Source organism: Plecotus auritus (genome assembly GCF_963455305.1).
Source record: "Plecotus auritus genome assembly, chromosome: 12".
Taxonomy (NCBI): Eukaryota; Metazoa; Chordata; class Mammalia; order Chiroptera; family Vespertilionidae; genus Plecotus; species Plecotus auritus.
The window spans coordinates 30,662,796-30,677,969 of NC_137778.1; the positions used below are offsets into that span (position 1 = coordinate 30,662,796).

The following is a 15,174-nucleotide window of genomic DNA, read 5'->3' on the forward strand; positions in this document are numbered from 1 at the left end:
GCAGACGCTTAATGCAGGAGCTGCCTCCTGGTGGTCCATGCACTCCCACAGGGGGAGCACCGCTCAGCCAGAAGCCCAGCTCATGGCTGGCTGTGGCGGAGCCTCTCCCGCATCTGCAGCAGCACTAAGGATGTAGTCAGACATCCCCTGAGGGCTCCCGGATGTGAGGGAACCCCTCCCCCCAGGGCATGAATTTCGTGCACCGGGCCTCTAGTCTGGATATAAAATCATTGCTCCTAAATCAACTGCATTTCCATTACACCATAAGCAGACATTTAGAAATTATAAATTTTAAATTACCATTTGAATTAGCAAAGATACACACACACACACACACACACACACCCCTCTAAGAAGAAATCCCATAAGATCTGTCCAAAACATTTATGGAGAAGACTATGCAACTTACGAATGCTATGAAAGGAACACCAAAATATTGATCAGATATACCAAATTTATGGTTTAAAAAACTCAATGACATAAAGATACAAATCCTACCCAAGTTAATTTACATATTTAATGTTATTCTAATTCAAAGCCCAACAAATATATATATATATATATATATTTTTAATTTATTTTATTGATTTTTTTATGGAGAGGAAGAGAGAGGGAAAGAGTTAGAAACATCAATGAGAGAGAAACACCGATCAGCTGCCTCCTGCACACCCCTTACTGGGGATGTGCCGCAACAAAGGTACATGCCCTTGACTGGAATCGAACCTGGGACCCCTCAGTCCACAGGCCAACGCTCTATCCAGTGAGCCAAACCGGTTAGGGCCCAACAAATATTTTTAAATGAGCAGAAACACAAGAATAACTATGATACTCCTGAAGATGGGTAAGTTAGGGAGACATGCACTACCAACCATAAGTTAAGATGTCCTATAAAGCCTGACAACAAAAGGTCACTGCCACCAGCCCAATGCCAACAGGAGTCCCCACTTACATAAAGTGCCCACCCTGGTCGACTTTTGGAGGGATTAGCCAGGCTTGGAACCAGTTTTAAAAACGGAGATTTGCCATATCCTAGCCCCAAGAAACATAATTAGAAGGAGAATATAATCAGAATAGAATGTCAATAAAACATTAGCCCTTCCCTTGGATTCTTAGAGCTTCATAAGCCCAAAACCCAGACTTTCTAACTAGGGAAGATAGGCTAAGACAGTGGTTGGCAAACTGCGGCTCGCGAGCCACATGCGGCTCTTTGGCCCCTTGAGTTTTTAGCAAAGGCCAGCTTAGGAGTACCCTAATTAAGTTAATAACAATGTACCTACCTATATAGTTTAAGTTTAAAAAATTTGGCTCTCAAAAGAAATTTCAATCGTTGTACTGTTGATATTTGGCTCTGTTGACTAATGAGTTTGCCGATCACTGGGCTAAGAAGTATGAGAAAGGGGAGAGTGTGCATCAAGAATTCTGGATGTATTTCCCAGAAAAGGAACATGATGAAAATGGTCAGAAGAAGTAATTTCCTTCCTCTTTTCTAATCGTGGCTCCAGATCTCTCGGAGTCTCTTCAGTGTCTTACATGTTACAGTTTTCACTGCTCCCACCACCTTGGGGATAACATGTGGCTCTTAACAGCTCTGCTCCTTTGGGGTAAGTTGGGCTTAGAAGGGGTAACTAGAAGGGTACAGGCACTGGCTAAGGGAACTCGGGATTTTTTAAAAATAAATACTTTTATTGATTTCAGAGAGGAAGGGAGAGGGAGAGAGATAGAAACACCAATGATGAGAGAGAATCATTGATCGGCTACCTCCTGCATGGCTCCCCCCCCGCCCCCGCCACAGGGGATTGAGTCCGAAACCCAGGCATGTGCCCTTGACCAGAATCGAACCTGCGACTCATCAGTCTGCAGGCTGACATTCTATCCACTGACCCAAACCGGCTAGGGCGGGACTCGGGATTTTTTATTTTTATTTTTTTTACTTTCTTTAGTATCCTAGCTAGAACTCATGAATATGGAGACGGCTATGTCTGTGCTTCCACGGTTTATTGGTGTTTATTATATCCAAAGGATGGGAAGAGAGACTCTGAAGTAACATTAAGCCTGGAAGCATCATTTCAGAATAAAGCCCCATCAATAACCATCTGTTGACTGTTCAGTACCATTGGTACCTGATTTTGGGAAAGGAAGTAGAGAGAAACTAAAGAAATCTAAGTTGGCCCCTTAGAGTCTATATTAATTCTGTCTGTCTCTTTCTCCCTTCCTTGTCATCTTCCACTGATGAATTGATGATATCTCTATTGTTTGGTCTCTTACAGTTCCAGCTTGTGGGCAAACATGTGAGTAATGTCTAACTCAACTTCTCTTCCTCTGTCACATTTCTGCTTCCAAAAGATAGCGTCCATTATCCTAAAGAAGAGAGTATGGAGAGAGGGTAGAAAGGAGAAAGATTTATAAATTATATGAAGTCCCCAATATTCAGAGTATGATTTTGATGAAATCCTGGTTTGTAAGGTTTCTCTCTAAGATTTTCTAAATGAGCCCTGACCTCTGGACTAAATACCTAAATAGCAGGAAAGGGCCAAAATTGCAAACATACAGAAGAAGTAGTTCTGCTGGGTTTCCCAATATCCCCTAAACTAGTCCCTTTTATGAGAAAGCGGAGGTTTGTTTTTTTTCTTCTCAGAAAGAATCAAGCAGGAGGCTTCGAAGTGGGGAGTCTGAACCTTGATTTCCAATATAGATGCTGATTAAGGCTTGAAATGAGCCCTCAGAGACAATAGAGCAAATCGGCTCCAATCTAGTTGCACCAGTTGAAAACCCTGTTTTATTGTTTACCAACAGCGATAACTAAATTGGTCATTTAATTCTCAGGAACCCCAAATCAGCAACACCCAGATTTAATAACATGAACAGACCCCTCTGCAGCTAGGTCTGGACATTCCTAATGGCCAGCTTTTGTCCGGTTTCACTTGCCTATTTTACAATGTAATCTAAATTCATATCGTTTTCCTTGTGCGATCCAGAAAACCTCACCAGGTGTTCAGAGCCTTTCCTTTCACTCCACTTGTTTGCGTTTTTGTCCCCCTCCCCCCTCCCCACAAGCAGACACTGCCAAGTCTGTGATCACTTTGGAGCCTCCATGGGTCAGTGTATTCCCAGAGGAAAGTGTAACCTTACGGTGTGAGGGACCCCACCTGCCTTGGGACAACTCTACACAGTGGTTTCTCAATGGCACAGCCATTGAGACCCTGACTGCCAGTTACAGCATCCCTGCTGCCAGTGTCAATGATATTGGTGAATACAGGTGCCAGAGAGGTCCCTCCATGCCAAGTGACCCGGTATACCTGGAAGTCCACAGAGGTAAGCATGGCATGGAGCAGGAGCGCTGGAAATTACGTCTTCCTGTGTGTTTTCTCCTCTTTGGATGTCAGGGGTGTGTGTGTGTGTGTGTGTGTGTGTGTGTGTGTGTGTGTCTTGATTTATCTGAATATGAGTCTCAGCTCTATGTGCCTACCAGGTGCAATAAAGTCAAGATAATGAAAAGATCACATTAGAGTTCTTAAACTGTGTCCCCAAAGCACCCCAACCGGGGCAGGTGTGAGTAGGGTATCTAGAGTAAAACTCACCCTACGATTTTATCATTATTCAAAATTATCTAGTTTTCTTGAAAAAAAGTTATACCTGCCCATAGTAAATAATAGTAATTTGGAGAAATGTACAACGATGAACAATAAAGTCTCCCTTCCACCCCAAACTCCTAGTCCAGCAGTCAACTTCCACAGAAACAAAATTGTTAATAATATAAACTTAAAAGAAAGTGGTTGGTAGAATACTCTATATACTATTCTACACCTTACTTTTATTACTTAAAATACTATGAAGGTCTGTTTATATTAAGAGATCTACCTCATACTTTTAAATGTCTGCCACAAGGCTGTGCTATAATTGATTGAACCATTTTTCCTAAACTTCTAGTGTGTTTCCATTCTTTGCTTTTACAAGCAATGCTGCAATAAATATCTTTATACAGATCATCTGGGGGCATAATAAGATAATATCTTGGACATGGAATTACTGAGAAACTTTAATCATTCTTTTTTTTTTTTTTTTTTTTTTACTGCTTGATGAATAGAAGCAGATAAAACCCTACCTTCCGCTTTAAATCTGTAAGAAGTTTCTACTTGTCAAGAGATGGAGACTGCAATACTCTCCAGAGCAAAATGTTTCATTATTCAGGATAAACCATTCAAATGGATGATTTAGTTATTCAAAAGCATTAAGCTAAAACTTCTGTGTGACTGATAATGCCAAGTGAACCCAGGCTGGTGGCAGGATTAGATTTCAGTGGACTAAATTGCTTTTGGAGGAAATGTGGTTTAGCTAAGGAAATGTTGAGAATGTCAGAGGAAAAGCTCACTGTTTCTCAAGTCTCTTAGAACTCTAAGAATCAGTTCCTATACTAGAGAGGCGAGGGGAGCTGGCAACTGCTTAACCAAGAGACTTCGTGTAGTTCTAGCAGAAGCAGAAATGCTTCATAGTTCAAGTGACAAAAAAAACAAACTAGGGCTGGGTTAGGTCATTTTCTTGGCCTCTGGAATCCCCAGTGTTGGTGACTTATTGAGAATGGTATGTATATTCTCAAAGTGGATTCCAGGAACTGCTTTAGATGGGTCCTGCTTAGCCAGCAGGAATACAGTGCAGGAAGCTGGCAGCTCCATCTGTGGCTTTCCCCTGACATGCAAAGTGTTTGAGAGGCCCCTGTCAGCAATGACTGTTAGAACATGATTATGAATTTGAGCCCAATTAACCCCAAAGAGTTTTTCTTGGCAGGTATTTTATATTTTTATATGATATTTTAATGTGAATTTTAATATACAATAAACCTTCAGTGTATACTTTAGTGAATTTTCACAAGTAAACTGCACCCAGATAAATGTTTCCAGAATCACAGAAACTCCCTCTAGTTCATTTCTAGTCAACTACTCCCAAGTTGACTTCCATAGGTTTTCATCTGTTTTTTTTTTTTACTCCATATAAATGGGTATAGTATATATTCTTTGTGTCTGCCTCCTCCTCCTCCTCCCCCCCCTCCTCCTCTTCCTCTTCCTCCTCTTGTGTGTGCTGCAATACCAGGACGATGGGTGGAGTGGAGGGAGCAATCTCCTATACCATCCTATCTAATAAAGAGGGAATATGCTAATTGACCCTCACGCCATTGCAAAGATGGTGGCGCCCACAGCCAATAAGGAGGGAATATGCTAATTGACTGCCCCACCCTCGAAGATGGCAGCACCCACAGCCAATAAGGAGGGAATATGCTAATTGACTGCCCCGCCCTCAAAGATGGCAGCACCCACAGCCAATAAGGAGGGAATATGCTAATTGACTGCCCCATCCTCAAAGATGGCGGCACCCAGTCCCCTCAGCCCTGCCTCCAGAGTCCCCCAGTCCCCTCAGCCCCCCAGCCACCCAGGGCTGCCCGAGGTGCAGGCAAGTCTCAGATGGCGGCTGCCCAGCAGCCCAGGGCCACCTGAGCTCAGGTAACCAGGGCCGGCTGAAGCTTGCACTGCCGGCAGTGGCAGCAGCAGAGGTGTGATGGGGCGTCGCCTTCCCCTGATTGCCGGGTTGCCTTCTGCCCCTGAAGGCTCCTGGACTGTGAGAGGGGGCAGGCCAGGCTGAGGGACCCCCCCTCCAGTGCATGAATTTTCATGCACTGGGTCTCTAGTTTAATATAATGTCCTCAGATAGAGGTTGTATCAGGTATTAAACTGATAAGAACAGCTACTACACTTGATCTTAGCCAAAAGGCCAAGAAGTGATGTGTCTGGCTTCTTTTACTCAGGTCAATTGTAAGATTCATAAATGTTGTAAAGTTGCAGTTTGTTCTCATTATTGTATAGTATTCCATATTTATCCATTTTATTCATGGACTTGGGTTGTTTCTAGTTTGGACCTCTTACAAATACTATTAATGTGGACACTTTTTGTACATTTCTTTTGGTGCACATATACACATATTTGTTGGAATATGCCTAGGAGTGGTATTACTGGGTCACAAAATATGCAACCTTACTTTACCAAAGTAGTTAGGCCACATCACACTCCCAGTGTGAGAGTTGTGGTTGTTCCTCAAGAGTAGGTGTTTTCTGTATTTTTCACTGTAGCCTTCCTGGTACATGTGCAGTCGTATCACACTATGATTTTAATGTGCATTTCCCTGATGACTAATGATATTGAGCATTTTCCACATGTTTATTATTTATTTGGACATCTTCTTTTGTAAAGTATCTGTCTAGGTTTTTTGCCAATTAAAAAAATTTGTTGCCTGCCTTTTCCTTATTGACTTGTAGGACCTCTTTATATATTCTGGCTATGAGCCCTTTTTCAAGTGTAGCAAATAACTTCCACTCTGTGGCCTGCCTTTTTCCTATGTCATTATGTTGTTTCCTTTTTCAATGAGCGAAGGTTTTTAATTTTACTACAGTACAATGCATCAAGTTTTTTGGTTGATGTTCTCTATGCCTTTTTAAAAAATGGTTGCCCCAATTAGTCAGCAATGGAAGATTTAATTGCAGTTATATTAGCTCTCAGTCACTTCAACTAAATCTGTGTGTGCTGAAACCAAGAGAATATGGCTGGTTCGTGGACCCAAGTCCTAATCCTGTGGTTTAAAATGAGCATTCCCATCCTACTGCAAGGTGATAAAAATAGGGAGGAGGTGTGTTTTTTTAATGTTTTTTTTTTTTTTTTTTTTTTTTTTTTTTTTTTTTTTATTGAGTTCAGAGAGGGAGAGATAGAAACATCAATGATGAGAATCATTGATGGGCTGCCTCCTGCATGCACCACACCGGGGGTCAAACCTGCAACCAGGGCTTGTGCCATGACTGGGAATTTAACTGTGACCTACTGGTTCACAGGTCGACCTCAACCACTGAGCCATGCCGGTCAGGTAAGAGATGGGTTTTTGAGTAGAAATATCTGCTAAAAGCTGCATCCCCCAATTTTTGATATGTAATACTCTTGTTATCTTTTAAGGCTAAATATTTTAAATTTCATTTATAACTTTCTTTCTCTCTTTCTTTGACTCATGATTTATTTAGAAGTGTGTTTGGAGGGTATTTTTGTTATTGATTTCTACTTTTATGGTATTTTGGTTAGAATTTGTGTTAAATATATCAGTTTCTTGGTATTTGTTGAAAATTGCTTTGTAGCCTGGTATGTGTTCAATTTGTATAACTCTTGCATGTGTATTTGGGAAGTATGTGAATTTTCTCTGAGGTACAGCATTCTATGTAAATCCATGAAATTAAGTCTACTGATTTCATTCAGATCTTTTATATCATCGCTAGTATTTTGTATTTTGGACAGTTCCTGATGCAGGTTAAAATTTCCCACTCTGTTTGTGGATGTATAAAGCAAAGGTGCCTGTGTTTGGGTAGTGCAGTCTTTGAGCACCTCTTAGTTGAGAACAGGAATAGGGAGGAAAGAGTATTTATTACATTTGGAAGCAACTTATGGCAGCATCCAAGACTGAAAATCATGCCTGCCTTTCATTCTTGGATAAGTTCTAGAGGGGGATGGGCACTACTGGCTCTTCTCCACTTTTTTCCTTTAAGAACCTCATTCTCAGCCAAACCAACTGCCCAGGGAAGGGAAAAGTAAAGGAGGCAGTTTTGGTCATGTGTAGAGGTATCCATCAAAAGTGAACCACCCCCCCCCCAAAAAAAAAAAAAAAAAAGTGAGGGTCCATTTGACTTGGAGCTTGTTTTTATCAGCTATATCACTGATCTGAACATAAGTATTTCTATCAATTTAGAAGCATAAATACATCCGGGTGTGTTTGCCATTTTGTGAGTTTGGTCTCTGTATGATCCCATTAGCAAATCAGTCAGGAATTAGAGTGTATCAGTTTTCTGTTGCTATGGAACGAAAACCTTAGCTTAAGACAACATACATTAATGATCTTTCCATTGGAGAGGAGTCTCTGCACATCGTAGCTAGGTGTTCTCCTGAGGCTATCATTGGGTGTTGACTGGGCTGTGGTCCTTCCTGCAGTTCTTCCAAGCTCACATGGTCATTGGCAGAATGCATTTCCTTGTGGTTTTAAGACTGAAGTCCCTGCCCCTCCCCCTTTTTTTAGGGAGGGAGGGAGATAGATAGGGAGATAGATATCTGAAGTCCCCACCTTTTTGCTGGCTGTCAGCTGGAGCCCCCTGCCATATGCCTCTCATAGGCTTTCTCACAGCATGCCGGCTTACTTCTTCAAGGTCAGCAGGAGAGTCTCTTAGTCCAGACAGCTGAGATGGAGTCTTAGATAATGTAACATCATCATGGGAGTGCCATCCCATAACCTTTGTCATATTCTGGTTCTAGAAACAAGTTATAGGTTCCACCCACTCTCAAGGGGATTATATAAGGGTGTGACTTCTTGGGGTCATCTTAGAATACTGCCTACCACGTAGGATAAACTGTTTCTGTCCCAACCAACTTCTAAGATTTGAAAAGGGAAGATAACAGGGGCTGTGTACAGGGCTGCAGGTAAAGATTACTTTTCTTCCCAGCAAAGCTAAAGATATTTGAGGAATGGGAGATAGGCTTCAGAATCAGCAGGGCTGTAGGTTGGAATGTTCAAGGAGAAAAAAGAAAGCTTTGGCTTCCTTGTACCTCTGCCACTGTATACGTATATGTTGGGTCCACATTTTCCAGATTGGCTACTACTCCAGGTCTCTAGCAGAGTCGTCATTGAAGGAGAACCTCTGGCCTTGAGGTGTCATGGATGGAAGAATAGGAAGGTGTCCAATATGCTTTTCTACCACAATAACAAGACCTTTAAGTTTTCTTCTTGGAATTCTGAAATCACCATTCCGAAAACCAACCTGAGTCACAGTGGCATCTATCACTGCGAGGGAAGCAAGCACTTCACATCAGCAGGAGTATCTATCACTGTGAAAGGTATTGTATCTGAATAATCACAGACCTTTATGTAGTTTTAAGGACCAGTGAAACCATCATCAATCATCACTTTAATTTGCAAGTGAAGAAACTGAGCTCCAGGGAGGTGAACTGCCTCACTAGAGGCCACAAGGTGACCAGTGGCTGGGTGGGGACCAGAACTAAAGTTTCCTGGGTCCCAGGCCATTGCTTTTTCCAGCATACCATGGTGTCGCTTTAATAATCCCAGGAGCTAATGTCAAGGCCAGGGCATAGTGAGGATCCATTTCATCGATTTTATTTTATTTTTAAAATAAATCTTTATTGTTCAGATTATTACAGGTGTTCCTTTTTCCCCATAGCTCCCCTCCACCTGATTCCCCACCCCACCCCATGCCCTTACCCCCCGCCACTGTCTTCATCCATAGGTGTAAGCTTTTTGTCCAATCTCTTCCCGCACCCCTCACACCCCCTCCCCCCTGAGAGTTGTCAGTCCACTCCCTTTCTATATCCCTGATTCTATTATATTCACCAGTTCATTCTGTTCTTCAGATTTTTTATTCACTTGATTTTTAGATTCACTTGTTGGTATGTATTTGATGTCATTTTGTTGTTCATAATTTTTATCTTTACCTTTTTCTTCTTCTTCCTCTTCTTAAAGAACACCCTTCAGCATTTCATGTAATCCTGGTTTGGTGGTGAGGAACTCCTTTAGCTTTTTCTTGTCTGTGAAGCTCTTTATCTGCCCTTCAGTTCTGAATGATAGCTTTGCTGGGTAGAGTAATCTTGGTTGTAGGTTCTTGCTGTTCATCACTTTGAATATTTCTTGCCACTCGCTTCTGGCCTGCATAGTTTCTGCCGAGAAATCAGCTGACAGTCGTATGGGTGCTCCCTTGTAGGTAACTAACCGTTTTTCTCTTGCTGCTTTCAAGATTCTCTGTCTTTTGCTCTTGGCATTTTAATTATGATGTGTCTTGGTGTGGTCCTCTTTGGATTCCTCTTATATGGGGTTCTGTGTGCTTCCTGAACTTATAAGTCTATTTCTTTCACCAGGTAGGGAAAGTTTTCTGTCATTATTTCTTCTAATATGTTTTCAATATTTTGCTCTCTGTCTTCTTCTGGCACCCCAAAAATTCGGATGTTGGTATGCTTAAAGTTGTCCCAGAGGCTCCTTACACTATCTTCATATTTTTGGATTTTTTCTTTTTGTTTTTCTGGTTGGGTGTTTTTTGTTTCCTCATATTTCAGATCTTTGGTTTGATTCTTGGGGTACGTTGATCTACAGTTGAGTTTCTGTATATTCTTTATTTCAGACAGTGTATGCTTAATTTCTGACTGGTCCTTTTCCATTTTTTTGGCATTCTCATTAAGATCCTTAAAGGTCTCACTAAGTTCCTCAGCGGTTTTTAGAAGATTCTTGAGTAACCTTATAAATGTGATTCTGAACTCTATGTCGTCCAGTAGTTTGCTTTCCTCCATTTCTCTCATTCGTGACATGTTTCTTTGTCTGGGCATTTTGCTGCTTCCCTGTGTTGATGGAGTGGCTTTGTGTGGCAGGTGACCTATAGGGGCCAGTAGCTCAGCCTCCCCAATCACCTGAGGTGGATGCCTTTGGTACACCCCTTTGTGGGCTGAGTGCGAAGTCTTGGTGTAGTTAAGCCTTGATTGCTGTTGGTACACTAGGAGGAATTGACCTCCAGGCCAATTGGCTGTGAGGACCCGCTGTGTCTATAATGGAAGAACTGCTGCGCTGGAGACACGCTTATGGTGCAGGACTTGTTTCAGTGGGGCTTTGGTGCTCACTGAGTCTGCCTCTTGAATGTGTCACTTATGGATGTGAGGAGTTGAAATCTGGTATCTCACACTGACCACTAGGTATACTGGCTTCTGGATCTCCAATGGGGTGCAGGTCAGCTACTGTCTGAGGCCACCCAGCAGGAGCTACAGCGAGAACTACAGTTTTCTCCTCTTTGCTTGGGGTTTGGAGGGTTTGGAGCTGTCTGACCCGGGCTGCAAGTTTGCTAGGTTAAACTGTGATAGGGCAGGCCATTCATATGCTAAAGCCGTTGCTTGGAGCTTGGGTGGGTTTGTAGGTTGTGCGGGGCGGGGTCTCAGGGCGTCACTAGGCTAGGGCGTGGCAAACAGCGATGGCTGCCAGAAGCCGGCTTCGCGGCTCCCACCGCGTCCCCGCGTCTTGCGCCCCAGCACAGTAAACAATTATTCCTGCGCGCAGTCCTGCAAGCAAGCCTCCCTCACTTTCCGACCCCACGGCAGACAGTCCAGCTTCTCCCCTTCTCCCCATAGGAGTTTGGGTCCCCCGCGTCTCCCCAGAAACTGGAGTTCGGAGTAATCGGGGGCTTATCTCCCTTCGGGTTGAAAACAGCTGCGCTCCCGATTCGCGCCTCTCCGTACCTCAGCTTTTCCGCGCTTGTGCACCCCTCAATGCTGTTTGCTCTTTCCTTCTAGTTGTAGAACTTCCACTCAGCCAGCTTTCCCGTGGTTCTGGGTGATAGACGTTTTGTCTTTTAGTTGTAGTTTTGAAATTGTTGTGCGAGGCAGCAGTTTAGGTGTTTACCTATGCCGCCATCTTGGATCCTCCGATTTTATTTTAGTTGCAAGGAATAGAGACTCACTCAAGGTAGGGAGGGCGTTATTAGAAAATAACCCATGGACTCTCATAAAAGCGCCATAGGAAACAGAGGCCAGGGAGACATTGGGACTGTTATACTTTCCATCTATCTCTCAGGGGAAATGTGGCCTCCCTAGTTCCACTTCTTTCTGAGCCTCTGCTGACTAAGTAGCTTCCTCTGCTCCATTTGCCCGTGGCCTTTGTTGCGACTCTTTAATGGCCTTTCATCTCAGTACTCATAACTACTAGCGCCTTTTTTCTTTCTGTCTGAAAAAAAAAAAAAAAAAGGGCAAGAAATTATCGTGTGAGACACTGAACTGGCTAGGGTGTGGGTGTGTCCACTCCTGGTCCATCATACCAAAGGGCATGGTCATACAATACGTAGCAGTCAGGGAAGCATGGATCATGTAGAGGATTTTCCCCAGTAGGATGTGAGCAAGCTGGTAACTATATCTATGAGGAACCCCCAAGAATGCCTCTCGGCTGGAAGTGGGGAAAATTATGTTTTATGGGTACACTCTCCAGGGACAGGTTCCCAAAGGAGGAGGGGGTATATCTTCTGCAAAAAGAACCTTGACTCTGAGTCAGGTAACTGTCAACATTTTCTTTAGAGCTGTTTCCAGCCCCAGTGCTGAGAGCATCCTCTTCATCCCCCCTCCTCGAGGGGAATCCAGTCAATCTGAGTTGTGAAACAAGGGTGCTCCCACACAGCCCTCGGGTGCAGCTCTACTTCTCCTTCTACGTGGCAAATAAGACCCTGGTGAGCAGGACCACGTCTTCTGACTACCAGATAGTAACTGCTAACAGAGAAGATTCCGGGTTCTACTGGTGTGAGGCTGCCACAGAAGACGGAGATGTCATCAAGCCCAGCCCTGAGTTGGAGCTTCAAGTGCTTGGTGAGTGAGAACGATGGGAACTGACTGGCACCAAAGAAGGATGCTCCCTTTTCTCCTATGGGACTGAGGTCTGTTTCAGGGGATTCATGGCCCGGACAGGAAAAACCCATGAACAGGCCTTTCCACCCTTGATTCAAAACTTCACTATTCTCCTTATAAACATCATTTCATCCCCTCTCCCTTCCTTCCTCTGTTTATTTCCGTCTTTCTTTTCTCTCCTATATTTTCTCTTTCTTTCTCTCTCTGCCTCCCTTTTCTCTCCCTCTCTTTCCCTGACAAGCTAATCGGCAATATATAAAGTTCCTCCTCTCTATTGTCACAGGTATTGGGATGCAGTTGTTACTTGAAGGAGCTCACATGGTAGGGTGGCGGCTGGGGATTTTGTGGATTGCACATAAATCCCCAAATGTCTGTATCTGGCTGAGGTGAAGGGATTGTGAGCTCCAGAAGAAAAACTCCTTGGCGGGAAATATTTATCTTCAACCCGAATTCATTTCAAGCCTTACATAGAAATAGCAGTTGTCTCTGTCCACTGACAGGGCCCTGGCAGTTCAGGTCTTATGAGGAGCCCGCGCCTTGTCGGTACCCCATGTAGCCCAGCTGGAGCCACCTCCAGCTCCTTCCTGCTCCTGAAAGTATCAGTGTCTCCACTGGGGACAGGCATAGCAGGTCTCAGCCAACCTTCTCTTCCACATAACTCAGTCAGATCCCTCTGGTTTCTGAATGGCATTTCTTCTCTTTGTCATTTTCTTTTACAGGCCTCCAGTCACCAACTTCTGTCTGGTTTCATGGTCTGTTCTATCTGGTAATGGCAATAATATTTTTGGTGAACACTGTTTTGTGTGTGATAATACATAAGAAACTGCAAAGAAACAAAACGTGGATTTTAGAAATTCCTTTGGACTCCAACCAGGGGAAGAAGGAACCAGGGGAAGAAGGTAACTTCTTACTTTTGAGAAGACAGACATTTAGAAGAAGAGCCGAAATAGCAGGAACAAGAACAGCTGCAAGAAAGGGCATTCCAGAAGCTCCAGGAGCAGCAGCAGCAGCAGCAGCTCAGTGGGTGCCCATAAATCAAAGCAGTCCCTACCTCTTCCTCTTTGTGTGACCATTGGGGCACAACCTCCAAAAGTTAAAAGACACTAGAACTGTGAGTCCCATGGCACCTGACTAACTCTTAAATAAAGCAAATAAATGAGTTGACTTTAATGAAGATAAACTTGGAAATTTTATAATCAGGGATGATTTGATGTGAGACCTCCTCTAAAGCAATCTTTAAAAACTAGAAGTCTAACCTGATTATCCTATTAAGTATTTTGAGCAATATTTCTGGGGACAGGGTGAAAAGGTAAGTCTTTTGCATATGTACAAGAGATTAAGCCAGAAAGAGACAGAATGAATAAGGAGAGAGAGAGAGAGAGAGAGAGAGAGAGAGAGAGAGAGAGAGAGAGAGAGAGAGAGAGAGGAGGGATACAAGCAGGAAAAGTATAGACCAAAAAGAAGGAAATATAACTTGCAAATGACTTCTGAGAGACTGTGGAAATGAGAGCTCACATCTCTGTGGGGCTCAGGATGGTTACTTGATACCTTTTCTTCTTTAGCGCACCAGCAGGGAAGGTGTCCATACATGTTAAAGGGACATAAGGGAATAACTCACAATGAGAAATGGGTGCATTATTTTTGCCTTTTCATTTGAGGCTTTCTCATAACTTCCCTGTGTCCAGAGACAACCAGGGTTCCTGCTTGTCTGTCCTCAATCCCTGCGCTTTGGAAAAGCAGAATGTAACGGCTGCTTTTCCTAGTGAATTAAATGCAGAGCTCCAAGCTTGGCACTTGCAAGGAGAAGCTTCAAGTAGGGAGGGGCAGTGACATCATAAAGTCTCAGTTCTTACCTCCAGATTTACTTTATCTTTCTGATTTTCTGGGTGAGTACGAACTAGCTTCAAGATACACTGCTCTGACCATGGACAGTGTGGCTCAGTTGTCATCCTGGGCACCGGAGGTTTGCTAGTTTGATTCTCTGTCAGAGCCCACACCTAGTTTGCCAGTTCAATCTCCAGGCGCGAGGCAACCGATCTCACATTGATGTTTCTCTCAAGCCTCTCCCCTCTCCCTTCCTCTCTAAATTTATATATATATATATATATATATATATATATATATATATATATATATATATATATATGCTGGTCTCTCACTTGGGCTCTATTTTTGGATACAAAATGTTTCCCTGCTACTCCACAGCACAGCTGAGATAAAATTGAAATATATGTGAATACGACTTAACTAAAGCTCAGAAAAAAAAAAAACAAAACCACACACACAAAAGGGTATAAACAAACCTAGCAACATAACTCCAAATTATTTGGTTTAAAAAAATGTAGCCTATCTGCCAAACAAGGACACATTCCTGCCTGGCCTCTGGTCTGGCTCCACGGGACCAGGCTCACCTCCAACACCCACCACCTGGAAGCACCTTCGAGCAACTTGGGACGTGAAGTAGATGGAAGAGCAGCTCAGCCCCCTGCTTCCCTAGCCTGTGGACAATGGGAGCGTCCTCTTCCCTTCACTTTCAGAAAAAAAGTACAATAATTGTCATCTCAATAGAAGCCCAACAACTCCAACATTTTTATTAAAGGACATGGTCATATATAACAGCGGAAGTTCCACTGATTGCTTGCGGACCAGAGAAACAGAAATGAGAATTGCAGGGAACGCGGCCCATAGGAAAAGAGGCCTAAAGACACTGCGGAGGGACCGTGTGGA

The 15,174-nt window shown here is 43.3% G+C and overlaps 1 protein-coding gene across 1 annotated transcript; it reads left to right on the top strand.

Moving 5' to 3' along the window:
- Positions 1 to 1,485: 1,485 nt before the first annotated feature.
- Positions 1,486 to 13,704, top strand: FCGR1A (Fc gamma receptor Ia). The gene is made up of 6 exons (XM_080649494.1): positions 1,486 to 1,601; positions 2,268 to 2,288; positions 3,058 to 3,312; positions 8,659 to 8,904; positions 12,124 to 12,408; positions 13,167 to 13,704. The coding sequence occupies exons 1-6, from the start codon at positions 1,571 to 1,573 to the stop codon at positions 13,514 to 13,516; spliced, it is 1,188 nt and encodes a 395-aa protein (XP_080505620.1). The 5' UTR covers positions 1,486 to 1,570; the 3' UTR covers positions 13,517 to 13,704.
- The last annotated feature ends 1,470 nt before the right edge of the window (positions 13,705 to 15,174 follow it).

Coding starts and splice junctions, on each gene's coding strand:
- FCGR1A (XM_080649494.1), top strand. CDS start 1,571: ATGTGGCTCTTAACAGCTCTGCTCCTTTGGG. Junction 2,289..3,057: donor TCCAGCTTGTGGGCAAACAT/GTGAGTAATGTC, acceptor CCCCACAAGCAG/ACACTGCCAAGTCTGTGATC. Junction 12,409..13,166: donor GTTGGAGCTTCAAGTGCTTG/GTGAGTGAGAAC, acceptor TTTCTTTTACAG/GCCTCCAGTCACCAACTTCT.